The sequence below is a fragment of the Oryzias latipes genome, chromosome 11, assembly GCF_053564925.1.
Source record: "Oryzias latipes strain Hd-rR chromosome 11, Olatipes_Hd-rR_3.1".
Taxonomy (NCBI): Eukaryota; Metazoa; Chordata; class Actinopteri; order Beloniformes; family Adrianichthyidae; genus Oryzias; species Oryzias latipes.
Window position 1 is genome coordinate 10,344,875 of NC_136247.1, and position 27,511 is coordinate 10,372,385.

The 27,511-nt window shown below is 42.9% G+C and overlaps 2 protein-coding genes and 1 long non-coding RNA gene across 5 annotated transcripts in view; 1 reads left to right on the plus strand and 2 right to left on the minus strand.

Annotated features, from left to right (window-relative positions):
• Positions 1 to 13,054, minus strand: eepd1 (endonuclease/exonuclease/phosphatase family domain containing 1). The gene is made up of 7 exons (XM_004074111.5): positions 11,920 to 13,054; positions 7,901 to 7,952; positions 1,476 to 1,586; positions 1,102 to 1,230; positions 793 to 922; positions 533 to 727; positions 1 to 329 (listed from the first exon to the last, which is right to left on the minus strand). Exons 1-7 carry the CDS (start codon positions 12,750 to 12,752, stop codon positions 139 to 141), a joined length of 1,641 nt encoding a protein of 546 aa, XP_004074159.1. The 5' UTR covers positions 12,753 to 13,054; the 3' UTR covers positions 1 to 138.
• The window catches only part of LOC105355112 (uncharacterized), an 18,748-nt gene continuing 3,014 nt past the window's right edge, over positions 11,778 to 27,511 (plus strand). The window contains exons 1-3 of one of the 2 annotated variants that reach the window (XR_002291194.3): positions 11,778 to 11,903; positions 16,824 to 16,928; positions 17,245 to 17,358. This is a non-coding gene — a long non-coding RNA (uncharacterized LOC105355112). The remainder of the gene's footprint in view (positions 11,904 to 16,823; positions 16,929 to 17,244; positions 17,359 to 27,511) is intronic. The other variant, XR_909605.3, reaches the window with a different exon arrangement.
• The window catches only part of LOC101158211 (septin-7), a 17,764-nt gene continuing 5,718 nt past the window's right edge, over positions 15,466 to 27,511 (minus strand). The window contains exons 2-14 of one of the 2 annotated variants that reach the window (XM_078954761.1): positions 26,869 to 26,968; positions 25,431 to 25,537; positions 24,028 to 24,128; positions 23,811 to 23,945; positions 21,984 to 22,101; positions 21,439 to 21,531; positions 21,224 to 21,320; positions 20,344 to 20,395; positions 19,638 to 19,760; positions 17,370 to 17,390; positions 16,332 to 16,467; positions 16,100 to 16,245; positions 15,466 to 15,865 (exon numbers count right to left, since the gene is read on the minus strand). In XM_078954761.1, coding sequence (XP_078810887.1) covers positions 15,835 to 15,865; positions 16,100 to 16,245; positions 16,332 to 16,467; positions 17,370 to 17,390; positions 19,638 to 19,760; positions 20,344 to 20,395; positions 21,224 to 21,320; positions 21,439 to 21,531; positions 21,984 to 22,101; positions 23,811 to 23,945; positions 24,028 to 24,128; positions 25,431 to 25,537; positions 26,869 to 26,878 — 1,170 coding nt within the window. In that variant the 5' untranslated portion in view covers positions 26,879 to 26,968 and the 3' untranslated portion in view covers positions 15,466 to 15,834. The remainder of the gene's footprint in view (positions 15,866 to 16,099; positions 16,246 to 16,331; positions 16,468 to 17,369; positions 17,391 to 19,637; positions 19,761 to 20,343; positions 20,396 to 21,223; positions 21,321 to 21,438; positions 21,532 to 21,983; positions 22,102 to 23,810; positions 23,946 to 24,027; positions 24,129 to 25,430; positions 25,538 to 26,868; positions 26,969 to 27,511) is intronic. The other variant, XM_078954762.1, reaches the window with a different exon arrangement.

Genomic DNA, 27,511 nt, shown 5'->3' on the forward strand with positions numbered 1-27,511 from the left:
TCATTTAATTTCTCTTTATTTATATACAAATAGAAAAAGTTCTGCATCTTCTATGGCTTATCGACTTAGGAGTTTCTATGAAACAACCATCTGTGGGGTAGCTGTGCTCCACGTCAAACATGGAGGGAGGGGGATGCATCATCTCTCGTGCTTTGGGAAGTCGTCTCCTCTCTCCACCCCCGCCACACTCGTCCGGCTCAGATCCTTGAATGATGGCTCGATGAAGAGCTCAGCTACGATGGGGCAGTGGTCTGAGGCCACACCCCCCCACGACCAGTTATCTGGGATCCAGGGGTTGGTCAGGCCCTCCCGAACCACCATGCAGTGACCTGGCAAAGAAAATCGAGGAGTAAGGAGCGACAGATACAAGGTTGCACTCGATTCAGAAATGACGTTTGAGTCTTTAGGCTGCTCTCATGTTAGCTAAACGGCCCTGTGATTCTAAACGAGTTCAGATTCTTCACACTTCTCAAAGCCTGAACTTGCATCTCTCAGTTGAGACACCAGAGTTGTACAAACAGTTCACCCCTACCCGAGTAGATCTTCTTGAGGGAGCGGCTGAGCCAGATGTTGTCCAGACAGCGATTGCCTTGTGGCGAGCGCGTGCTGATGTTGGTGAACTGGGTGGATGGTACCAGGGCGCAGAACTTCTCCTTCCGCAGAAGATCCAGCTCAGAGCTCTGAGGACCACAGCCAAAGTTTCCCAACAGCAGCAGCTCCTTGCCTCCTGCACACAGATGTTCTGAGGTCATTCCACGATCCCAGGTTAGACCTGTAGACCCTAAAACCCACCTTTCAGTGTTTCCTGGATGCTGGGAGGGAGCAGCTGGCGCCTGGCTTCATCTGCGCCACGGTGGTTACTGTTTGACTCGCCTGCAGCCTGCAGGTGGACGTTTACTAAAGTCAGCTCGCTTGAACCCACCTGTGAAGAAAATTCTGGTGAGAAACTTTGAGAATAGCTTCTTAAAAACTGAAGCATTTGACAGAATCTGACAAAAGAATGCCTAAAATCTAAGCTGGTGTTGTAAATGAGCCTCACTGCAACATATAGGACACGTCTGAAAGCCTGACTTAGCTCTTTTTTTCTTCACATAAACATACCAAAAAGCGAGCCAGGTAGAGACGGGGGTACAGCTGATTCCCGCTAACAACCCCAGAGTCCAGAATGACGGCATTCTTAAGGTCAATACCTGCCGAGCTGTCCCATAGGAAACCTGAGTAGGTTACTGCCTGCAAACAAGGCATGATGGGAAGAACAGTCAGTCAGCACAGATTCCTGCGAAGAAAATTCCTTTTAATCTATTCTGCATTAAGAAAATCAATTTAGAAGCAGAACGTTTCTGTGAATGTCCTGAGAATGTTGACGCACAGATCTGGTGATGCTCCCATAAACAAACGCCCCAGCTGATAATCAGCTGAGGCACTGAGTGAACAGCCCCGCGGTCCCGTGAAACGACTGTCAGCAACATATGTACCGCATCGACGTGTGTGCTTGGGTTTTCAGAGACGATGCTCTTCCACAAGCCTCGAGGCTGCCTCCACCGCCGCACGCTGCCCAGCGTTCCCTGGTTCAACTCCACGCAGAACTGAAACGGAGAAATTGAATCATACCTGTGAACACACAGACACCTGAGCGGAGGTGTGGTCTCCAGAAAAACACCTGCCATATAAGGAAACACTCAGAGGGCACCTCTGAAGGCCAACTCCTGGTAAAGCTGTAGAAATAAATGAAGCACCGACAAAGCATTTTCTTTTTAAATAATTTTTTCACCAACATTTCAAATTATGCAAATGTATTTAAAAGTCGCAACCGTTTTTATCTGTAATGATTTTAAGTGAACCTCAGCCCAATTGTCTAACCGCTCAAACTCGTTTTTAAAATCCTGCAGCTTAATCTGATTTTTTTTTTACCTTACAAGACTAAAAAATGTGATAAAATACTAAAATAACACTAAGTCTGACAGTGGTTTATTAGAAACTTACAAATGTTTTAACTGACTGCTTAACTATCAGAAAAACGTGATCAGGAAGGCACCCAAGTTCAAAGTTGACAATCTAGATTAGCTCCTTTGTTATGAGCTCTGCTCATGTTCAGATCTTCATCCCAACACTGGGGGGTGCTAGTTCATCTTCATCCACAGCACAGAGGCCTTGCAGAAACAAAGTGGTTCATTTAAGTTCACTGAACTCCAATAACCTTGTCTGATTGAGGAAAGAGGAAGCTTCACCGGGCCGGAGACACTCAGGAAGGCCCTGCTCTGGAGCTGCTGGGGTTACTGCGGCACGACAGGAAATCGAGAGGAACCCACCCCTGTGCAAAACACGCAAACTCTGGCCCACTCCACTCAGAACTGACAACAAACCATGTTTGGTCTTTATACAGGATTAACCTTCAGAGGAACTGAAGACGAAAATCTGAAAAGCAGCTTTCAAGCAGGGAACGGAAAGAGCTGACGGTCCAAAAGGCAGAGTTTGTCATAAATATTCAGCTATTGCATCACGCAGACGTCTGATATTCTGACTGAATGTCCAAAAGCCAGAAATGGAAGGTCGCAGTAATTATACATCTGTGCTCCTAGTTCTCTGAGGTTATGATCTGCTGCTCTTATCTGACTAACACAACGCTGCTGACCTTTCAACTCTGGACTGGGATGTTCGTCACACTCACACAGACTGTAATCAGGTTTCTTGTGAAGAAGAACAGGAACTTGGAAGAGCCGTCAGTTCTGGTTGAGCTTCCCTTTTTTTAATTAATTTACCTCCACTGAAAGATTGTAGTTTCATGTGACCAACCTTTTACAAAACCCAGCTGGCGTAATTAACTCAGACGAAGCCCACAGACTGAGAGCATAGATGTAAATGCAGAGAGGATACCTTGCTGCTTGTCTCCAGACATTTTAGTCCAGCTAAAAATAAGTTTTTACATTTCACATTTTATGCCCCCAATCCACAGATTACCAAACATGTTTCATTATTTTGAAAATATTTAACACTTTTTAAAGTAATGGAAAACTTAAATTTAAAATGGGAGTTGCGTTTGAATGAATGAACCTGTCTGCTCTCTGATTCAGTGGTAACCTGTTTTTGGACAACTCCCAGATTCCTGGAGCTAATATGACTCATTGCATAAGTGGTACATGTTTAGCATGTGCTATATAAAGGGACAGTGGCCGTTTGGGTGACGAATACCACGCCCTGACCTTCAGACAGGCTCCAGGAAAACAACAACAGCCCTAACTCTTTGTTTCCATGGATTCCAGTTCAACACAACATCTTTTCTGCATGATGATGCTGGGAAATCATTTCACAGTGAATGGATGAGTGTTTATTTCTTTATGGAACATCGAAAAGTTCTGCCCACTTTCAAAATTTTTTCCTGCAGCTTCTTCAGTCATGTGACATCAGTGACGGCTATTTCATCATTAAACCGACTCAGTTATGTTAGAAGTGCAACACTGTAAAATCATTTCCTCAAAACCTCTAAGGATATCTTAAGACACTTTATGGGCACATTTGAAAAGCAAAAGTACATTTTTCAAACGTTTTTTTTAAGCTTTGCAAAAGAAGATTGTTTTAGAATCCACATTGATTCGTTTTTCCTCCTTTTTGGTCCAAATTTCTTTACAAAGAAGCAGATTTGTAAAAGACAGAAACAATTTAATTTATTAAATTTCATGTTCCCTTCCTGAAATTCTAATGTCTAAATGGCCATCTTTTTGACTAGGTAAAAAATTAGGGCTCAAGTTCCGTCCACCATGACAGCAACCATCAGTCAAGTTGAATGTTTCACTGATTTCTATCAAAATAGCTTAAGGGACTAGAAATTGAATTCCTATTTTTTTAACCACTATTTAAACCTTTGCTTCCCTTCAACAAAGGTAGACCGTAAAGTCTATCAACAACAGTAGTGATATTGATTGAAACTTATATTAATTAGAGCCCTTCAGTTTTCATATAAGTTGCGATTAATTAATTTCAGAGAACTTAGTGCATAATTTATTTTTTAATCACACTAATTTTGTTTGTAGTCTATAGCAACCATCTATTACACTGTAAACCCGAATGTTCAGAGTAATTAAATATGATGAGTAGATAATACTCAAAGACTTAAAAAAACTCTTCTAACTCAATCATATAAAGTTTGTTCAACACATCCCCTGTTTTGAGTATATGTAACTAATAATTTTTTATTTAAAATAAAATATGTTTAAATTAAGTAAATTAAACTTAAAAACATAATTCAAGTGTAATATATAGATTTAAGTATTGCACACTGTAAACCCGAACGTTCAAAGTAATTAAATATAATTAGTAGCTAATACTCAAAGTTTTCAAAAAAACTCTTCTAACTCAATCATATAAAGCTTGTTTAACACATCCCCTGTTTTGAGTATATGTAACTAATAATTTTTAATTTAAAATAAAATATGTTTAAATTAAGTAAATTAAACTTAAAACATAATTAAAGTGTAATATATAGATTTAAGTATTGCATCCTGGATTTCTTATCTCTCTTGTTTCAGGTGGTGCATGCTTTCAAATTTTTATTTTTATTTTTCTAAATATTGTAGCAACCTGCAGCCCCGCCTTCAGCCCCTAAGACTCATGGGAAGTGGGGAATCTTGGTGTGAAAACCATGAGTGAGAGGGCTGGAAGCAGAAGTGAGATGCATGCTGTTTGGCTGTTTGTGTGTGTGTGTGTGTGTGTGTTCAAATAATTGGAAGAAGCGTGCAGAAGCAAAGGTTCCTTTGCACAACAGAAGTTATTGTTTGATAATATACTTCTTGTAGGAATAAAATTCAAATATGAAATTAAAAGTTTATTCCTTATTTTAAATTAATAAATGTAGAGAAAAGTACTTTTATTAGTTTTATTTAGGCATTGCACAGAAAGGAGTGAGTCATTAATATTGTTAGCCAGGTGTTTACAACATTTTGCTGTACAATCTAAAAAGAGCATTTAGGCTGTAGTTGGAAAGATAAACTTTTTTCCATTGTTCTAACTTAATTATTTGGTTTGGTGAAAATAAATCTTTTTTTTTTTAGTTCATTCAACTTAAAAATAACATGTAGTTGTCTGATGTAGTTATTTTTACTTTCAATCAACTTAATTGAATTAAGTTGGTGTAACTTTGGTGTAAATGCACCATGATGTCATAACGTAAGGCAGCGCAAGGAATTATGGGATACCATTTTCTTTGCCAATCTGGGCAGATTGGGGTTTAGGTGTGCGTTTTTGTCCATGGTTTTTGTTGTGTAGCTGTTTTACTCTGTTTTAACTAGTAATTTAAACTATTATTTTTATTTCTTTCTGCACCATAAGTTAGAGTTTGGTAAAGGATGATGACAAACCCCGTAGAGCACAAAACAGTGTATGTCCCTTTATTACAGGCAGAGTTCACAATGGCTGAGCTCTTGTCTTGAACTATATGACATTGCTGGGTCATTCATGTCTTTGATGTGAATAAATCAAGGTCCAGTAGTTGAAACTTAAGAAAAATGAGCCAATGTATATTGTTGCATATCTTTTTTCAGTTAGACTAACTTATCAATTTGAGTTGAATAGCCATATAAACTAAGTTGCATAAACTCAATTCAATTAGGTGTTACCAACTGAAGTAATTCAATTAAGTTGGATCAACTTTTTTTCTTTTTAGAGTGTTTTAAGTTACCATTACTCTATTTTTTAGGCAATCATTTGCCTAAAGAAAATAAGTTTTGAAAAGCATGGTTTTGAGTTTACTGACTCAAACAAATTGATTATCCCTGTACAAGAAGGTAACTAATATATATCGAGTTCTGTTAAGATAAAATTGTTGTTTTTCCCTATTTTTTTAAGTTATGCAAACTTATTCTTGTGGCTTTGAAACTCAAAACTGCGAGTCATAGTGACTGATGACAATTAAGTTGTCTTAATGTGTGAATGTAAGTAATATTTAATGCCAGTATTTGACTTGCACGAATTGACACTTTTAATTTAACTGTTATAAAGAAATACAAGTAGCACACAATTAAATCATTTATGTTGTGGAAAACTCAGACTTTTTAGTTAATCAACTCAAAAAAATTGTGGCAAATGATTGCCTTAATTTTTTTAAGTTCTGGTAACTTGTTCGGGTTTACAGTGTATGTAAGGGATAACTCCCGTCGAGTTGTCCTTCATAGATTAAAGGACTAATTGGAGGTCTGATCACGTCTGACGATTCATTAATTAATTAATTATCCTCTGGTCACTTACAAAGAAAAGAAAGAAATGTTAAATCAATTACTAAAACCAAGTAGTTTTGGGGTTTTAACCGTTTTTCACAAAATGCGGACAATTTGATACGTGATGTTACGGGTCGTCATGGTAGCAGAAGAGGAAAGGCAGAGGAAAGCGGTATATATTCTAAACATCATCAAAAGTTCACCTCTTACTACTTTTTTTGTCCTGTCACAACAAAGCCTAAATTGTTCAGTTCCTCCAGTGTCATCATCTCATGTCTCATTTCCTCCTTCATCTATTCTCTTCTCTATTTCTCTTCTGCTGCATCCCAGTCTTCAAAATCACCAAACAGGTTAAAGGAAACTTTAAAATCACAATAGTTTCCACTGTAGAGTAAGGTATGTCAACGTAGAATTAATGAGAACATAAAATTTATTTTGGAATTCTCAGAAAAATGTTCCCACTGTTTTTTCACGTGTTAAATTAGAACACTCACAAGTTTGAAAAAAATACCCATTGGTGGTGTAAAAGTAAAGATTGGAAGTCTTATAATGCAAAACTTCGTTAAGCAATTTTTAAATTGTATTTTGATCTTTTGCTGTACCACAATGTCACAAATTTAAATAGAAATGAGCCTTTTCACAACAGTGATTTGGTTAGATAAAAAATAGATTGATTAATTAATTAGGGGTCATAATGAATTAATTGCTCAAACAAATTAATTACATGAAAGCACTTATAATTACCTTGAATGCAATATGTCAATACAGATTTTTTTCAGATTTTACATTCCTGGTGGCAGTAAACAACCAGGTATAGTTCTCAGTCTGCATCATTTCAGCCATTCAGCAGCCAGTAGAGCTGCAGCTGTACACCAGTGGAGTAAGTAAAGGGAACAAAGTGCTTTCTGCAGGTCTGCTGCAGTCTTCCTCGCCAGGCAAACCATGTGAAGGTAAAACATCTTTTTCTGACAAGACAAAATTCCAATGAAGCCTACGAAGTGAATTGTCTTAAACTCATTCAGGACTACAAACACCTTTAACTGGAGTTGTCAAAAGCTTGTTTTCCTCTTTTGTTTATCATCAAATTCGTATTTCTTTAATTTTTATTTCTAGACCTTTGCATCGGTTAAATCTACTGTTAGATTCTGAAAATGAGAAAATGTTTGAAGTCAGCAGGAAAGATCAAACTTTCTCATCAAAGACGCTCTGCTGCTGTTAGCTTGAAGAATGTTTACACTCATTTTTTCTCTGATCTCATCTTTCTGCTGCAGGCATAAATGAGTTTTGCAGCGACCCGTTGCCATAGTTACTTTGGCAGCTCACCCAAAATTCAGTGTTTACACTGCCGGCAATCCAAGATTTTTCTAAACGGCAAAAATAGAGCCTAAAGTGAGTCGACCATATCTTCACCACCTAAACAACCTTTCAAAATTGGCTGATTGAGCAGAACAAACCACCTGCCAATCAATAAAACACCCCTTATGAAGCTGAAATTATAGCTATGATAAAATCAAACAAATGTCATAAATAGAATATAAAGCAAAAAAAAGACAATGTAAAAAGTTTATTTCTTTGGTATAAAATCTGACTTTTTAGCATAGGGGTAAAATTGGAGATTGCTTCGTTTAGGCACCAGCCTCCAGTGGTCATTTGAGGAACTCTAACATTTGGTAGGTCACATTTGGAAAGCTCACCTTTTCCAGAGCCTCACGGTCCAGCAGGTCCTGCACAGCTAACAGCTTGATGCTGCAAACAGATTCAAGTCAGAAACAGTCAGAATGCTTTCCTAGATACGTTATTTGTCATAAACCTGCAAAAGTCAATAACAAAATGTTCAAAATACAGAATTTCAGTCTGAACGCTGCAAACCAAACCAGAGACCCTCAGAAGACTCCCCCAACTTCTCATCTTGCCTTTGTCTTCTTGAAAAATAAACAACAACAACAACAACAACAACAAGAAATGCTGAGCTGCTTTTTTAGAGATGAAAACGTTTTTGGATCCATGCAGCCATGATTAGTCTGCACAGGTTTCAGAACAGCAGCAGATCAACGTGCACACAGCAAAAGATATGAGCGTGCACGTGAATTTTCCCTGGCTTCAACGCTCCAGCACCTATTTGCCTTTACAGGCCCATAAAGTTTTATCTGTTTACTTTACACATGATTTTACAGCACAGTGCGCCTTCCCTCGACTCAGCTGTCATGGAAGGCGATGGGAGGTGGAGTCCAAACAGGCTTTCAGAGTCCTCAGAGCTAAACGTGAACCACCACCCGCCTCTATAGTAACACGGATAAGAACACGGAACATTTCCATGGAGGTGAGCCGCTCCTTTAGGTTCTGACAGAGGGTAGATTGGAGGAGCCGAAAGCACTGGTGTACCCCCACCGTGCCTTAATGCAGTAGACATTCCTGGGGTTTTGGAGGAATGTCAGAATCTGAGCAGACCTTCACACGTAAAAGGTTCTGTAGGATCAGGTCCTGACTCCAGTTTACGTTTAGGCACCTCGTAGAATCATTCAGAACTCAGCTGTGCATAACCTCCTTATCTTCAAAGAAGGTCACATTCACAAACCTTAATCCAAAACTAATAAAAACATTTGTGCCTCCTCAGATTCTGTTCTCAAACGGGCCAACTCTTCCCTGCTGGTTCAGGTTGTGACCTGCTCCTCCCCCAGCAACACTGGGAGGGAAAAGAACACAAACTGAGATGAAGCCAAGACAGGTTAATAGGACATCGAGGGCAAATCAGAGCCTGGACTGAGACTTTGGTCAGAACAAAGAACAGCTAATTCTGCAAAGCAGCTGAACCTTTTCTCTTCAGCAGCCCATCATCATCTGATCATCCCTCCATACTTCCCTTAAGTCCCCAAACTGCCCTTTACATGTGTCGAGTTAGAAATCCCACTTTTTCCGTGGTTCCTCCACTGAGCGCGTGCAGAATTGTCATTTGCGACAGCCTGCTTTAAATGCAGAACTGGAAAATGAAAACGCTTCACTTTTTCACTTGCCGACGACAAAGACACAGACCTTTAAAAGCAGATCATCTTGTGGATCTTGGGCTGCACTTCCTTTTCCTCTGCCCCCTCTAAATCTTCTGCTTTGGGCTTTAGTGAGCTGTTTGTGTTTGTTACAGATGCTAAAGGCTACAAGCGTTAGCATCAGAGAAGATATTGGTGACCTTTGCTCCACAGATGGAAGAGGTTTCATGTCCTTGCATGTTTTTGTTCAAGGTCCAACAGTTCTGGAAAAACCTCTACATCAAAACATCACTCAGCACTTTGTGAAGCACGACTGAGCACTTTCCCTTCCTTCCTGCTGATTTTTGTTGTTGTCAAACAACAGTTAACCCAAAGATGGGGGCTCTTTGTTGTGTTGAGGTTCCTGCCTGGCCACCCATGTGTGCAGTTTGATCTGGACCCACAGAAATATTTGAGCAGCCCCCAGAGCCGAAGTCATCACTGCAAACGCTGCAGTGCGACCTTCCGATCTAACTGAACAAACTGTTAGATGCCTCATCTCTGCACAGCATCCTTTACAGTCTGGAAGTGGATCTACCCGTAATAGATATTTCTGTTAGGGAAAGTGAAACCCTCGGAAAACACCAAACTTCGTGGTAAAGCTCAGCTTTAGCCCTCCTCGTTTTGTTAAACATCCTCTGAGGACTAATGTAAAGTCAAACTGGGTAGATGGAGAAATGCCTCTGATGCAAATGTGAGCAGAGCATGGCTGTTTTGTGGTTCCGCTGAAACCCAGCTATGCTTCATCTCTAAACAAACAGCACAGACCGGTAACTGCTAACCAATGGCAGGTTATTCATTAGTATGCTTATGTCATCCATTCACTGTAGGTGCTTGGAACAAAGTATGAAGGTTCCTGGTACCAGCTGTCAATAGTCCAAACCCCACATGACCAGGACAACGGCAAGTTTACATTAGGATGTGGGAAGCTGAACCTACCTCAGGATTCTACAGGGTGAGAGCTGGTTTGACCTGGCTTAGGTCACTAGTTTCGCCAGAACAAGCGTCTGCTCTGAGATCTGTGCAACACGCTTTGGACCGGCCGAATGGGTCAGAACATGCCTAAACTACTTAAGCAAAACTCTTCGCTCTTCTCTTCCACCTGCGTCCCTCCCCTCTTGTCTGTCTGAAATAAAAACCTGGTTCACCTTAAACTTTCTCAAACTCAACAGAGATTAAACCCTTTCCAAAGTTTCCAATTTTACACTCTCCACTGACTCCTCTTCAGTTTTTCCTTCCCCTCAGTCTGGGTGTCATCTTTGACAGTACATTATCCTTTCAATCTCACATCAATAGCATCACTTGATCTGCCTACATTCATTTAATTGTTTATGAATTGTCTCTGCCCCTCCCTTACTGCCCACTCCACTTCCATCTTGGTTCATAGTCCTGGGCCTGGGCACTCCTCTCTGGTCTTCCCAAAAAAAACTCTGAATAAACTTCAATTGGTCCAGAATTCAGCTGTCCGCATCATCACCAGAACTCCTTCCTTCCATCACATCACTCCCGTTCTCCAGCAGCTGCACTGGGTTCTGGTAGTTTTCAGGATTCAATTCAAACTTCTTCTCTACACTTTCAAAGCCCTCCATAACCTGGCTTCCATATTAACACTTCCTCTCGCTCTCTCCAGTCTTCTTCTTCCCTTCAGCTTTCTGTCCCTCAGGCCCGTATGGTCACCATGGGGAACCGTAACTTCAGCCGCTCGGCTCCACAACTCTGGAACTCTCTCCCTCTTGACCTTCGTATCATCGTGTCTTTTTCACCTTTTACATCCAGGCTCAAAACCTGTTCAAATTTGCTATTCCAGAACACAATTTTCCTTCATCTGTTATCAGATTTGATCAAGATGTCCATTTATTTATTGTGTTTTTAACATTTTGTCAAAGTGGTTTCATTGTGTTTTACTTTTGAATCTGTATAGTGTTCTTGAGTGATTTGAAATAAAGTGGATTATTGTTATAAAAACTAACTTGCTGATGGTTCTGTAGGTTCTGCTGCACCATGACAAAGCAGAAAAATGTGAACCTCAGGAGTCCCCCAGCCGAGCATGTGACTGAAAACCCTCTGGAGCAGCAGGTCAATGAACCCTGCAGGATCCGATAAGATAACCGCTCAAACAGGGACCCCCACTCTGAGCAAACACAGCCCTCCCCGACAGCTTTCTCTTCATTACTTATAGGAGGAGGGGGGGGGGGGTCCAAAAAATAAATTTGTCTCAACTTTGGCTCCGTCTTGAATATACTCAGCTGACAAGAGACTGAAAGAAAAGATAAACATACACTGCCTCCCCCAACACACACTCCACCTTTCCAAACAGGTTGGGCCTCTCAACCACCAACCAGGATAACCAAAGAACGGAGTTACAGGCGCCTCAGGGTCACCACAGTTCAGATCGGAAACATGAGCTAAGAGTAGAATCTTAGAGCTTGGATCCAGAACCAATTCTGATATCAAACTTCTAAACAGGTCCGGGACTCCTCACTCCTGACACACAGAAACCAGAACCACCAGAGTTCTGGTCAATTGAACCTGATCCAACATGTCAGTGGTTAAAGAATCCCATGATCACTGCACTCCTGGGGGGTGAAGAAGGGGTCTAGGTTCTTCTTTGGAGCAGGAACTCGGGAACACAGCCCTGGGGGAAGAGGAAACATCCACCTGTCCTCGCGGAGTTTAGGTAAACACACACTCACTCATTCTCCAGCAGGGTCATGCACACCACCTCCTTCACGCCAGGGTTGTTGGCCTTGTCGCACGAACACGCCTGCAGACTCCAGGTGGCCACGCGCACCACGGGCCTCCCGTCCCGCAGGCTGGGCGACGGCTCCACGTTCGGCCTCGTGGACAGGATCTGGGTCGGACCCCCCGGGGGCAGATCCAGGTCTTCACTCCTGAGGCTGAATGAGGTCGGGCTGGGGTGCATCCTGGCCTGACCCCCGTTGGTGTTTGTGGATGGCGCCCTGGAGCGCACCACGAAAACCTGGAAACGGATTCTGTCCAGCAGCGAGCTGTTGATGTGGTTCACGCGCACCAGGTCTTCGATGCTCCTGAATGGGCCGTGCTCCGTCCTGTAGGCCACGATGTTCTTCACGATCTTCTCCGTCATGCCTCGGATGCTCATGAGCTGTGCGGGGGTGGCGGTGTTGATGTTGATGCCCGTGCACGGCTCCAGGTCTTTGCGCAGCGAGGACGGGGAGTGCTGGGACGAGCTGGTCCTGCTGGACACGCAGATTTCCAGTTTGATGGCCTCGAGCTTGGTGGCTCCCACTCCGCTCACCAGAGCCAGGTCCTCCACCTTCTTAAAACCGCCGATGCAGTCCCGGTACTCCACGATGTTCTGCGCCACGGCGCGACTGACTCCCGGCAGGGTCATGAGCTCTTCCTCCGTGGCCGTGTTGATGTTCAGCCGCTCCTGGTTTACCAGGATGTTGCTGAAGTTGCACGCGGCGCTGAACTTGCGCTTGCCGCCGCTGAAGTCGGTCGGGTCCCTTGGGATGGAGCGATGACAGCCCAGACTGCCACCCATGGCTGCAGGGGGGTGGAGGACCACGGGTGGTGCAGTTAGACCGGGGAGGGCCACTATCTGGAAGCTGACGCTGCGCGCGAGGGTACCAGTCGCGCATCCAAGCCCGCGGACCGGCTTCGTGATCACAGGTGATAAGCTGCTACCTGCTGCAGCGCCGTGGAGTGTCGCCCCCTCTGCGCCCTGGGGGGGCGGGTGAAAGCAGGATATGAACCCCCTAGGCGTAAACTTTGCACTTGGACTCGTTCAGTCAGCGTTGGCGGACCGACCTCCGCTCTCTGATTCACTGTCACCTGCATGTTAGCAAAACCACGCCCACTGCTTTGAGGCCCTTCAAAATAAAGCTGCACGTTCACATTGAGCTCGTGGCACGAGGACTAGCCGTAATGCTCCAACCTTTACACGAGGTCATCATGCACTCTATATTAATAGAAGCCGTTCCTATGACTGTGTGTGCACGTAAATCCACACAAACACGAGCAGTACTTTTATTTTGAAGCCAAAAGGTTCTCAGTCCGGTTGATTATCAGGGGCGGTGCTTTATTTTGGACAACCAAACACGTGTCGTCATAGAGGCACGTGCTCAAGGTTTTTATATTTAAAGGGAAAAACAAAAAAACTTTTAATGTAAAAACTGCTGCCAAAGCGATGAATGCGCATGCGTGAATAACACACCTGAAGACAAAAATTTATTCAAATTAGATTGTTACTTTAAAATACATTTTCTCAAACAAAAGTAAAATTAATCAAGTACTTACTGGAGTAAATAAAAATACTTGAATATCAAAGAAGATATTGAACAAAATTCCAGATTTTAAGTCTATAATTTATTAAATTAAGCCGGAGAAAAAAAACATCTGGACAAATTATGGGCCTGCTAAATAAGATTCCAAGTTGTTAACTTTGACTTTAACACACCCGAAGCCCCCCCCATGTGCTGGACCAGAGGATAACTTCTCATTTTATACTCTAATTACTTCTCAATTTCGAGAATTTATTTTAAAATCCAGCAGTTTTCAACATAAACATAAGTAGATGAGATGCCCCCCCCCCCCACTGCTCCAGTGAAGGATGCTGGTCCACCCAGTGGGAGCATCAAGTTTGATGATTGTCTGCAGCTGTTCAGACCAGAATTCCCGTTCCCACACTTTCAGGAAAAATAAGAATCTTGTGGCATGCACATTGACCTTAATGGATTTACAGAAGAATCCTCCAGCAAATGCCCAATCCGGCAGGATCCCTATCGCAAACATGAACACATGGAGAACTGTTTTGGATCAGAAGATCCCACCACTCCCAGAGGATACAGCAACCTCCTGTCCTCTGGTGTTGCCGCCTGACATTCCTGGTTTCATGTTTCCGGCTCCTGTTGTGGACGGCGGCCAGAGGACAGTTTGTTATGTCACTCCACCGAAAAAGCGGCAGCGGCGCTGCACAAGCACCAACCACTGCCTGAAAATGACATACGGCACATTTTCTCAAGAGACTTCCAGCTTCTTTGTATAAATATTACATTCGAGGGGGAATCACTAAACCCACATCATGTCTTTAGGTAGGACACACTACCTCAAAGTTTCAGTGATCTGTTTGTATAATGCTGTCATTAATTGAGAGGTGTTTCTGCTCAGAACCTGGTAGGATTTCATCACAGCAGCTCTGCTGAGGCCTTCAGAGCCGCTTTCATAAAGTGGCGAGCTCCACAAAGAGGAGACGTCAAGCCACTGGGGCAAATTGACTGTCCGCTGCAGTGCTGAGCTGTCCAATTGAAACCCTGATCAGGGAAGACGTGCCACCAGCTGGCTGTGGCGTGATACAATTGCACCTGCGTGGGTTTGCTGGGTCCAAAAGGTCCCATCCTGTTCAAACATCAGAAGAGGTTAAGTCAACAAACCTCCATATCGACTGCATCTCTGAGCATCAGCTGATCCATCGTCGTCTACTGTAGAACACGCTGAAGGCCAATACATGACTAGGTGTGTGGAACCCCACCTGACCTAATGAAATCAATATCAAACTTTCATCAACCGAGAGCCCTGCGTCCACTTCAGGGTTCTGTGAGCAAACCCAATTTGAAAGAGTCAGACTTCCAGACAAGGAAGACTGAATAGAATCTGATCTTCAAGATCTCTACCACTACACCAGCCCCGCTCACTGCTGATCAGCCGAATCATTAAATATGTGATTGACTGAGCACACCTGGTCCAGAGTTGGAGATCAAGAACCAGGATTGAAGATCACCACTCTACTAAGATTCTACTGGAGGAACCTGATAAAGATCTAAGAGTGAGAAAACATCACCCTCTTCACAGTCCTCCTGCTGCTGGAGGTTCATCAAGAATTTAGAACCCTAAGACAGAAACGAGAACTGGTCTGAGATTCTGGACCCCTGCAATTGTTGGGCCATTAGACCTGTGGTCACACTGAGATCCAGTCAAAGACGAGCAGGCTCTAATCCAGCAGATAAGGCTGGTTTGGGGATTGCTGCTGCCCTCTGCTGGCTGTAAAGCTCTAAATTTGAGTATTTTTTGCTGTGGTTCATTGTCCTGATTTATGCACGACACCTTGACAATAAACTAATCACAGACCTGAGACACTCCCAGTGCAGCCTGGATTCTCACCTTCATCCTGAATCATTCCTCCTGATCCAAATTTTCTTTGACGCACCGATGTTGAACCTGCAAACCCTCCCACACACACACTCATGCAGATCTGAAGCTCCTCCTACCAAAATTTTATTGTCAATTCAATCAATAAAAACATAATCTACAGTAGCTGTTAGTTAACCATCAGCCCCCTCCCCACTTTGATGGTCAGTCCAGAGGAACTCTACCCCCCCAACAGCACAAACCCCACTTTTACATTTGAATACATTTTCAAAAAACACAAAAAGATACAAATCAACGAAAAGAAAAAAAGCTGCTCCTGCAGGAACTGGTCCATCTGGGGGAGTCCTGTTTGCCACTGTGGGGGTGGACGCTTAGATCTCAGCTGATCATTGGTTTTAGAGGATGTGCAGCAGAGCAGCACCCCCAACAGAAAAGCACAGTTATCGTTGAAAGGGGGGGCAACAACCCGTCCTCCTGAGTTAAAAGATTTTCTTCTTTTTGTTTGCACCCCTGAAACAAAAAAAGCACAGTCAGGAACCAAAGACCTGCTCCGTCCCTGAGGGAGGGGGCCAGATCTAGGGGACATCAGTTACAGTCCCTCCCCCATGCCCGTTCATTAACATCTTACATATCTCAGATTACAATCAAGAAAATGCTCTGTCATCAATGATAATGGGGGATTACATCCCTCCAACAACAGAGTTACTGCACAAGGCAATAACTCTTTTACAGATTGGTGCTCACTTGAGGGTCTCCAGCTTCTGCTGCTCCAGGATCCTCTGCTGAGTCTCCCAGGTGGCAATCTCCTCCTCCAGCTGACGCCGTTTCTCCTCCAGATCTCTGTGTTGAGCTAATATGCTCCTGTTCATCTGGTCGTGTCGTTTCTGGAGCTGAAATCCCACAAACACACAGAAGCGAGGTGAACTGAGAGTATTCAGGACGACACAAAGAGCATCAAGGTCTGTGGTGCAGTCACCTCAGCCTCAGAGTCTCTGAGTTTCTGCAGCTTTTCTTTGACTTTCATCTCAAACACATTTTCCATTTCCTGCTCCATCTTTTTTATTCTGCCCATGTTTTCCTGCCGCTCCTCCTCCATCTGCGCCAGAGGACTCCTGCAGACACAAGGCAGGAGATGCATGAACATCCACGGTGACAGAGGGTAGAACAAAGGAAAGAGGAGAAGAAAAAGGAAGGGACCAGCTTTAACGGAGAACCCATCTTACCAAAAACACCCAGAAGCTCCTCAGACTTTATAAACTAGCCAACATCTGTGTTTCTAAACACATGACTGCTGTTCCATGTTCTTAATTTGTGGGAAGTTCTGTGCAGCCCATCAACCGACCCATCGTCCTGTTCATGTTTAATCATTAGCAGTTAGCTCTGCTTTATCTCACAGATCACAGCGATGTTGACCGTTGTGATCAGAAACACAAATAACAGTGTTTTTGTACTTTCATGTTTTGAACAGTGTAAGGTGAGGACTTATCTACCAAGAAACATCACAGAAGACCAGTTCTGTTTGGAGAAACGGGAAAAGTTCTGCAGCTGCTGGAAATGAATCCAACAAGCCAAGGTATTTTTTTTTCATATCTTTTATGACAAGGGTGATTGGAAAAACACCTTAAACATCTAAAAACTGACCAGATTCTAGTGTTCTGTAGCAGGGCGACTGCTGTGAGCCACCATATTGGATTTTCCAGCCCAGCGTCCCCCGACTAAACACTGTAAATTAACCTTTTTTTTTTTTAAATGTAGAACTACAAAATAAATCTAAAATTAATTAGTCAAAAAAAACGTTTACACCCGTACCAACCAGAAACCAGAAATGTGGAGCCTGAAGGTGGGAGTTTCATTTGTTCTAAGGTGAGATGTTATCTCCACGTGTGCAGATATAAACGACTGCCAAACATCAACAAACATTTAAGGAAAAGCGGCGCAGAAGCAACAAGGAAGACGAAAATGAAGAGGAGATGAGGAGCCAAGAAGCAGGTGATGATGATGAGGTAACACTTACATGCCGTCAGATGTGTCAGTTCTAAAAACAAACAAAGACGAACCATGCATTAGCCTGTGCTGAAGGCGGGGGTGCTCAGTGGATCACAGGCGCTGACAGTTCGTGCCATCCGACTAGATAAAGGCTATCCATGGTTAGTTGTGTGGGAGGGTTAAGTAGACCAGAGGCAGAAAACCCTTCAAGGGTCATGTGTGTGACAGGTGGCCTTATTGGATCTCCTGGGGGAGACTTGTAATGACCTTTGCCCTCCTTGTGCTGACCTCTCTACCTGCTTTTACAATCCCCTAGACAGGGGTATAACATTAATGTTGATCACTTTTCAAGTGTCTCTTGGGATGTAATTTTCAACAGATGAATTTTTTTTTCTAATTCCTAAGTACAAAATACCTAAATTAAAAAAAGTTGAATATTCTGTTTTGCTTTAGTTAATTCAATGACCTAAAATTTATATTATATGCACTGATTTTCTAAAAGGTTTTACTTTTGTTAACTTAAAAACAACAACATTTTTTTTGAAGTTTTCCTCCAAATCTTTCTAACAGATTCTTACACATCAAGTTTCCATTTGAGGTACGAGTTCAGTTTTTAATAACGTGGAACCAATTATCAGTGAAATGGAGCTTTATTTGTTTCGCCTGAAACTCTTCTGCTGGGCAGCAGGTGGCGCTTCTGAGGCTTTCAGAGTCAGAGTCAAAAGTGTCAGGATGTGGTTTGTGTAGATGTTCAGCAACTGCAGCGCTGTGGCTGCACGTCGTTGCGTTACTGTATGTCATGGGGGACAGACAGGCCCCCCAACTACATTCCTTTCTCTCTGAGACAGCAAAGTGCCGTCTCCACCCTTAAAAAGTCATAGAAACTATGAGCCCATCCCTATTTAGGCTGACAGACATTTAAGAGACTTGACAAACCCTTGGGTCACGTGACCTGTTGGTTTCTTTTTGACTCATTTCTTGTTGTTTTAACACCACAGTTTTGGCTTCTATCAACACGTCTTCAAAACCTCTTTTTAAAAACGAGTAAAAAGTTGGGACAAAAGGGGCCTGACAGTAAGTGAGGTGGTCCCCACCCTTTTTCGGGTCGTGGACAAGTTTAGTGTTAAACAATTATTTCATGGACTGGTCTGCACAAAGCCGAAGTGGGCATCTAATTTTTTCCAGTTTCCATTAACTTTTGAGGGAAAAGTTAATTTTCATCTTCTGTGAAAAATCTTCTGCTGCTTTAAACTTTATTTGTACACTAGATTTTGAGTAGGAAGCGTTAAAATATGATACAGATTTTCCCTTAACGCAAGTGAAAGCTAAAAAACTGGCACAAATTTCAGCTTTATTTGACTTTGAAGGAGCGACGGAAAAAACAAAAGTGAATCCAGTGTTTAACCAACTTTATTAGCAGCTTCCTTGTAACATTAGACAGCCGGTTGCTAGATTTTATGCAGAGTGGGCTTGGTGTGTGGGGACAACTGTTGCAATAAATTCATATTTGGAGTAAAGACTCCTGTTTTTTGTCTGCTATAAGCAGCTTTCTTTTTTCTTTAAAGTCAAAGACTCTGCTTTTGGTTTCTCACCGACTTTAAAACTTCCCAACGTCGTTTTTTTTAATCTTTGCTTGCTCGGGAGTTTGAACTTAGTGGTCGGCGCAGCCGCTTTAAGAAAGTAGCAGATGTATTTTCGACAAGTGACCAATTGAAGAATGAGTTGAATTTGGTGGAGAGAGTCCAGTAGAGAAAAAAAACAACAACTATAAAATGAAAAACAAATGTAGGTTGAGTTTTTTGTATCATCGACCTGCTGCCAACTGTCTCACAGACACGTAGCGGTGTGTGGCCAGAGGTCTGGGAACCACTGAATTAGTACATTTTTTTATTGTCTGGGCTAAAATTATGCTTCTATATGGTTAAAGTCTAACATTGAGGACTGGACAGTGTCACATAACCCCCTTGTAGTTACAAGAACTGATCAGGCTCTAGCTAAAGAAGAAAAAGAGGGCGTCGGCTCTATAAACCTATCATGCCTTGCTGCGGCATTGTGGGTAATGTAGTTTACAGCTGCATTTTAATAGGCCATAGAAAAGTCATTTCTAAGATCTTTACCTTCAGTTCTTGCCAAGAAAAAAAAAATGTTAGCCAGCCTCATGTGCTCCATCCCAGCTTTAACCGCTAGAGATGACTCAGTTCTTGGGTGGGGTTAAGCTTCATGTGTTTTCTGCAGTCTTTATGCGTAAAATGATGGCGGTTCTCCACAGGTTGTGTGGGAGGGGCTTATGACTTACTTGGTTAGCTGTCCGTTGTGCTTATTCTCCACACCGTTACACGTCACCGCTGCTAACTTCCCGCTCCGGAAGTTCTCATAATGAACATTGTTCGTCACGTCTTTGAGGTCCTGCATGTGGGTTCTAAAGATGAAGAGGGGATCACGAAAGAGAACAAATTCATTCTCAACCATCACGCTTAGGTGAACATCTCAGATATTTTTTAGGATATTTTTTTTGATAAAAGGTCAATCTGCATTATTTAATCAATTTCTTACAAAAAAAAAAAAAAGATTCAATAAGTGATTTGTTCCTTGAGACGTCATTATGTCTTTAAGAAATAAATGAAAAGTACGTTCTTGACATCACACATCAGCCTAGGACGCATTCACACCATGTAATCTGAACTGTACCCAGGTACATTTGAGAACAGTTGGGTTGTTTGCTGGAATTGCTGTGAAGTGCACTGAGGCCAGAGGTTCAGAGGAGGTCCAAAGCACTGGTACCACGTGGGTCTGCTGCGATCGCTGAACACACTGATGCTCCAAAGCTATAACATCACTTATCCCCCTGGTGTTAAATAGTTATGGAAAAAAAAAAAAAATACTCTACAAGACTTCTTTATTCTACGCGCCCACAAGCCCTTCTTGATGGATGGGGTAACATCCATAGTCTGGCCCAGATCGTTATGGACCAGGCTGGACAGGGACAAGTCAGAATGACTCACCGGATCAGCATGTTGCGCAGAATCATGAAGTCACAGTGTTCAGAGTTCTCCACTGAAAGAGGAGACAGACAGACATGCATGTGATGAAACGGTGGAAGTGCATGCAGGCATCACAGATGTCAAATCAGCAGTTTTCTATTGAGCGATTCTATCAATTAAAACCATCTGACTTCAGTTTAGAAATTTCATTGATGAGCAGCAGCTTCCTCTGAATGTCAGAAACTGTCCCTCAAAAAACATGGAAGTTTATTTTTTATTACGGTGCCTAACCAACCCGGTTTCTTTTTTTAAATTTTTTTATTTATTTATTTATTTTTTTACCAACCCGGTTTCTGAGGGCAACTTGGTTGCTAGAGGAGCCACTTTACCAGGACAGTTGTGTGCTGGTGGGCCAACCACCTGTCTCTCTGGGGACAGGTGGTTGGCCCCCCAGCACATAACTGCCAGCATGTAGCGGATGACCTTCCTCCTGACCCTGACCCCACCTTCCAGATGCTTTTCAGTCAATAAACCACATTCTTGGGATGCTACACCTCCCCAGAAAGAAGAGACCCTCTTGCTTTAGGTGTGTTCCCTACACCAAATTTTGGGTGGTCCGATGCAGACCGGACTGATCACAAGCTGTAGTCAGAGCTTCTGTCAGCAGATGTTTGGAGGCTTTTTGGCATCAGCTGACTGCTCTGATTCTGTATTGATCAATGCTTTGATTGATCAGTGAGGCCTACTGCTGGCTTTGATTGTCTGCAGCAAAAAAAAGTAGAAGGCGAGTCTTGCGAGCAGACTGCTTAGAAACAATATCAACCACTGTGTGTATGTGTGGCTTAGATACGTGTGTGCAAGTGTGCTGCTGGAGTATCCAAGTTGACCTTAAAGCTCTCACCTTCAGCCACCCCCCAGGGATACTTCCTCCCACGAACTCGTTTCCCATCAACCTCGATAATTGTGTTGCTGCCCACCACAGCCAAGGGTAAACGGTCCTGCAGGAAAGCGAGGGGGAGAACACATGGCAGAGTTTACTCACAAATGCTAAAATGACCTACAATGCGTTTCTGTGCATGTAAGATGGAGTGTGTCTGTGTGTGTGCGGGGAGTGACCTTTATTTTTTTGACCATCTTCATCTCTTCCTCATCCTCCGTCTCTGGGAATTCATATATTTTGATTTCATTTTCCTGGATTTCCTTCATTATCTGTAAGCAGCAGAAAAAAGTGAGAAAACGATGACTGCAGACACAATGACTACCCTGCAGGAGAAAAGCCTGCATTCTAAAAACAAAAATATGTTCAGACAAACTCAGAATTGTTGCAGCGATCTGTAACTTCCGGATTTCTGTTTGGATTTGTTGCTGAATATAATCAATCAGTCAGGAATCTCTGAGATCAAAAGCTTGAAAACACCAGTACTGCAGCATGCACATGCCAAAAAAAGGGCTTTCAGTTATATTTTCAAGTTAAAATCTCAAATGGGAACGCATCCCCTTTATCAGTTCTGCTTAATTAAAAACAAAAAGCTCTGTTACATGAACAACATGAACAACAGGTGACTCCTTTTTAGTTGGTGATAACAAAAAGTCCATAAGCCAGATAATTTGGAGTCTGAGGAGAATAGAAACCATAGAAGGTTTTGTGGAGGATCACACACCTGTCTCTTGAACTGCTGGCACTCCTCAGGAGTCAGTGTGTCAGCTTTGGCGATGAGAGGAATGATGTTCACTTTCTCGTGTAAGTACTTCATAAACTCTGTGTCGAGCGGCTTCAGTCTGCAGGAAAACAAAGGTGCTGTGAGCTGCAAAATAGTGAGAATGCCCCCAAAGGAAAGTCGCTGTCAACTAGAATGGTCTTTGAGCCTGCTCAGACCTGGGGTGTGACCCCAGAAAGCCCCCCCCAGGTCTAAACAGGTTAGAGTTTAAGATGTTTCAGCCATCAGGAACACTTTCCTGTCTCTGTGAGTTCCTGCTGCACGAAGACACACACCTGCTACAAGAGATAACAGCAGCCTGTCTGCTACAGTCATCCATCTTATAAAGATTTCTTCAGATATTTAAGGATTTCAGATCTGATGCTGAAGCTGCTGAACCAGCACAGCCAGCCCCATTCAAACTGCAGAATGACTGATAAATCGTTTATCTGGGGGGAGAGTCAATGACATTTGGAGCACAGCTGGATATTTGTATGCCAGAGATCTGCAGTCTCTGCTTGTAGTAGTGGGGGGGGGTCAGCTCTGTTGTTCACCTGGGAATGTCTGTACTACACTGAGTCATCTCGTACAATGAATGCAGCAGATGGTGAGCTCAGTTCAAAGAAAATTGTTTCTGAACATCTGATGTCCATCACATTCGTCTCCAGTGTCAGAGGCTGACAGTGAAGCATCATCAGCATCATCTGCGGTTGCAGGATGAAGCATTCAGCTGTCTGGAAAAAAGGTTGACTCAACTTCACCATTTCAGAAACACTGAATTGATTAAAATCTGTCCGCTCTTATAAAGGTGATGTCATTAGAAAACAAGAATCCTCACTCAACTGAATATGTGAAGACTTTACGGGAGAAAGAGGCCGGAGTGAAAATTACGCCGAATGAATGGACATCGATATGGAAACACCAATGGAAATGTACCGCTTCACAAAGATGGAGAGAATTTGGATGGAAAAGTTTGATCAGATTCTTTATCACACCACTTCAAAAGACTCATTATGATGGAAACCCTCCGTTATGTTGGAGAAAATGTGGAAACCAAAGAGCACATCATGCTCACATCATGTGGGACTGCCCTCTCATCAAACCATACTGGACTGATGTTCATAAAACACTGCAAAAGATTTTTAAATGGACATTTCCTTTTGAAATTAAAACTGTTTATTTTGGATGTGTGCCACAGGAATGGTCTAAACAAGATAAATACTTGCTGGGCGCCCTGTTGGTTGCAAGCAAAAAGTGCTCAACTAAAAATTGGCTTTTCCATGCTGTACCAACTCTAATAATATGGTAGGAATTAACATTTCAAAAATATATAATGGAAGAACTAATGGCACATTTGAACAACAAAGAAAACTGGTTTATATTATGCTGGAAAAAGTGGGTCCAATATGCTAATTTACATGTGTCACATATTATTTCAAAAATACAAACAAATGGATAAACACTGGTCACTCCCAATAGTTCAATGTTCTTATATTTTGTAAAAAAACAAACAAACTTGTGTTCAATGTTTGTGTATTAAGAAATTCTATGCAGATTCAAATTATAATGTTTATTGTACTGTATTGTACTGTAAAGCTGAAAACTTATAAATAAATAATTTAAAAAAAAATCTGTCCGCTCTGTTCTCCATAGAGCTCTACGGACTCTTTACAAAACTAAAAGTGCTGATCTTAAACTCAAACTTTCTTTCATTCATCTCTTCTTCAACCTAAAAACATCTACTCCCCACATTTGCAAGATCTGGTCCTGCAGGTTAAACAAGGTACCCACCCATGTCCGGACGGAGCAATAAAGTACAGGCAGCAGTGTACTCTGCTGTCGGGCATCTGCCGCCTGTTGACCCGCGACTCTGCGTTGAGGAAGTCTTCAAACTTGCTGTCAATATAGTCCGTCACCGACTTCCAGCTGAGAAATGAAGGTCATCGCATGAAGAACAGCTGGAATCAGGGAAAACGGCAACGGGTTAAAGGAGGAGGAGCCTACTCACCAGCCACTGTTGTCCACAGCATCACCAAAGCCGGGGGTGTCCACAATAGTGAGCAGAAGCTGCACCCCTCCTTCCTTTATGAGAACCTTTGACTGTTCCACCTGCAAGCATCAACAATGATGGGTCAGAAATATAACAGACATACCAACCAACCAAGACCACAGCTGCACAGATGGGGGCATGTCTACGGGGTGGGGCAAAAGAGTACAACCAAAGTGCACAAAGATGTAGCTGAAGATCAACAGGGAAGAAAAAGAACCATCTCCATCCTTCCTGTGATGGTGTGACTGTAGGACAGCTAAGGGTGGAGTTGATGGTTTCACTCCCAATTTTGATAAAAAAAACAGAATGAAAGACTCCAGTTTCAATAGAGAAAGTTTCCAAAAGTTTTACAAGTGTTCATAAATCTAGAAAGAAAATATGATGGATATGTGTCTGCTATGAGTCATTCATGTAAAGAAAAAAGAAAAAAATACATAAAGCGTTTGCAGACACCCGATGCATTTAGGGCCAGACAAAACATTGGATTATTGGGTTATTGTGTTGTTTTCCAAAGAGATGGTTACCATTTAGCAGAACAATTAATGCACTAACACATAAAAGCGCATTTCCACTTCATGTTCCTCAATGCCTGCAGATTTGTGTGTAGTAATGGCTGACAATAACTTGTCTCTTCCTGGTTTGACTACCACATCGGGGTTGCTCTACGAGTTTTTCTGCTCTACATCTTTGTCTTCAACGCACCGCTGTGATGTCATACATGACATGACATCTGAAATGGGCATGGTTAACACAAAAAAGGTAGTGAGGAAATGGAATGGGGTAAATGTGATCACACCTGGATCTGAAAAATCTCCCTTTGGTTCATCAAAAGGGGCAGCTGCAGTGAAACTGAGCCATTTGAAGGGTAGAGCAGATAAGCAAGAACACCTGCATTTTCACCTGTAGGGGGCTCACAGATGGCGCTCAAAACCTATTCCTTTTTACATTTAAGGTTCATCTGAACAATCATGTTTGTCTGCGCTCAAACACTTCTCCTTTTAAGTGCAGTCATGCAGTCAGGTCTTGCTTGTAATCTCATCTGTGGCATCATGGGGAAAACATTCAAAGCAGTGCAGTTTGATTTTCAGCTAGAGGAAGCTGGGATTGTTGTGGAGGATCTCAGATTAATCATAGATGTCATCAACTGAAGGCGGTGAAGCAGAGAAATGCACCTGCTGCCCTGCAGTCTGTGAGTGAAAGTAGACAAACCCGTTCAGCTCAATAACAGCAACACAGCGCTGTCACCTGGTTGCTGTCAACAGCCTCCACAGGGGATCAATCTGCTACACCCCTCAGAATCAGTGAGGGGCAGACTGAAGCCCACTCTGGCCCGCCTAATGTCTGAGAACACCTGGATTTACCTGCACAGTCTGCTTGATCCGATGGGATGGACCCGGATATTCAGGGGAATACAGGTCTGTCAGAAAGAGGGAGTTGATCAACGTGGATTTGCCGAGCCCAGATTCTCCTGAAAGACAAAGGTGGGGGTGAGGAATGAACACCACCCAAACCCGTTTCATCTGCATTCCTCCTATGAAGGCGGAGCAACATGACTCCAGATGTTAGTCACCTTCATTTCTGCCGCAGCAGCTTTACATTCCTCACAGGGCTCAGGTTAAAGCACCCCCCCCCCCTTACAGGAAACAGCTCTTTTCTTCTCAGTCCAGCAATTAGACAAAGACAGACAGACAGACAGACTGACAGACTGCTTTTCCCAAATTCTTTTCCTGTCTGTACTTCATGAATCTAATCAGAAAATCAAGGAAAGGGTGGGGAGGAAAACTCCATGACTTTAGACTACAGCAGTGTGTGAGTGGAAGTGCATGTATGCCAGTGCATGGGGAGGGGGGGGGGGGTCTGTGCATTTATAAGGACCCATTTCAGGGTACCTTCATGCAAACTTGAACATTTTAGGAGACCCAAAAACTGACATCATTGGCTCTTCTTTCTGCTGACAGAGTTTTAATGCAGAACTTTCATGAGCGCAGACGGCACAAAGATCTGAAATGACCTCATTCCTACCTGAAAACCCTGTTAGGTATGAGCGATCTGTCAAACCTCTTTAATGTGGGCTATGAGTTCATCAAAGTTCTACAGCAGGAGCTTTGCTTAGCTTCCTGTCATCCCGCCTCCATGGTTTGGACTCCTCCTCCTCCTCCTCGTCCTCCTCACTGCACGCTCCCCTCACATGAACCTGCCTTCAGGCTTTAAGAAGAACAACACTGATGCGCAATGCATCTCCTTCTCCTTGATTACGTGGCCCCCCCACCTTTGTCCACAGAACCCACAGGAGTGTGTGGGCTGCAGGAGCTGACATGGGGAAGAGGGGGTCAAAAATCTTTCCCAGAAAACAAATATCTTAAGTCTGCCTGTCACCCAGCTGAAGTAGACCCCCCCCCCCGCCCCCTTAAAAATAAACTAAAATATAAATGGTGCTGTATGCTGTGGGTGCAGGGAGGGGGGATCCATGAAGACTAGATCTGCAGCGTCAAGAAATGGTGTCACACAGGATGTGACATCATAAAGTTGTTACAAGTAACTTTGTGGTGCTACGACCCCCAACACCTAGTGATTCTAACACGTGACAGAACCCCCCCCCCCCCCCCCACCCCACTCCCCACTCCACACGAGACAACAGATGATCACAAAGTGAATCTATAAAACAGATTTTCTCTTTTCCATTAAACCCACAGTAACAACACGAAGGCTGATGACATCACATGTGCACACTCACAAATGGATTTCTCACACACACACTGTTAATCCACACCAGCGATTGACAAACATGCACTCACTTACCAACAACCATCAGGGTGAACTCAAACCCCCTCTTGACCGATTTGCGGTACACCTGGTTGGGAAGGTTTGCAAATCCCACGTATGCTTCGAGGGTTTTTGGCTGCTGTGGATCAGAACCAGAGGTGCAACTTTTCTTTCAGTGCAACAAGACAATATGAGAAACCAAGTCCAGATCAGATTCTGGAATACAACACTCATTTGATCCTGACTAAACCATTTCGGAGCAAATAATTGCAGATCTGGACTCAATAGATCCAGAATATTCAGACCAACTGCATTCAGGTCTGGACTGATGAAATCCAAAACTCTGATTCAGGAAAGTCAGAACTATAAGTTGCAGAAGAATCCCAATCTGAACATAACAGATCCTGAATAATAATATCAAATACATTAAGATTTGCAGTAATCAGATCCAAAAATAATCAGGTTCAGCACAGTCAAATCTGGAATGATCAGATCCAGATTGCAGCAGAATATTCTAAATTCCATGCCAATGTTTCAGAACAACTTAATAGGCTTTTGAGCCACTAATCTTAAAATTAGGAGTTCAAAGGTCAGCTCATAAACTCTCCTGCATAAAACCTCAAGAAGTTTTTTAATGTGTTTGCCGCTGCAGGTTTTTTCTTCAGAAAATGTGTTTTCC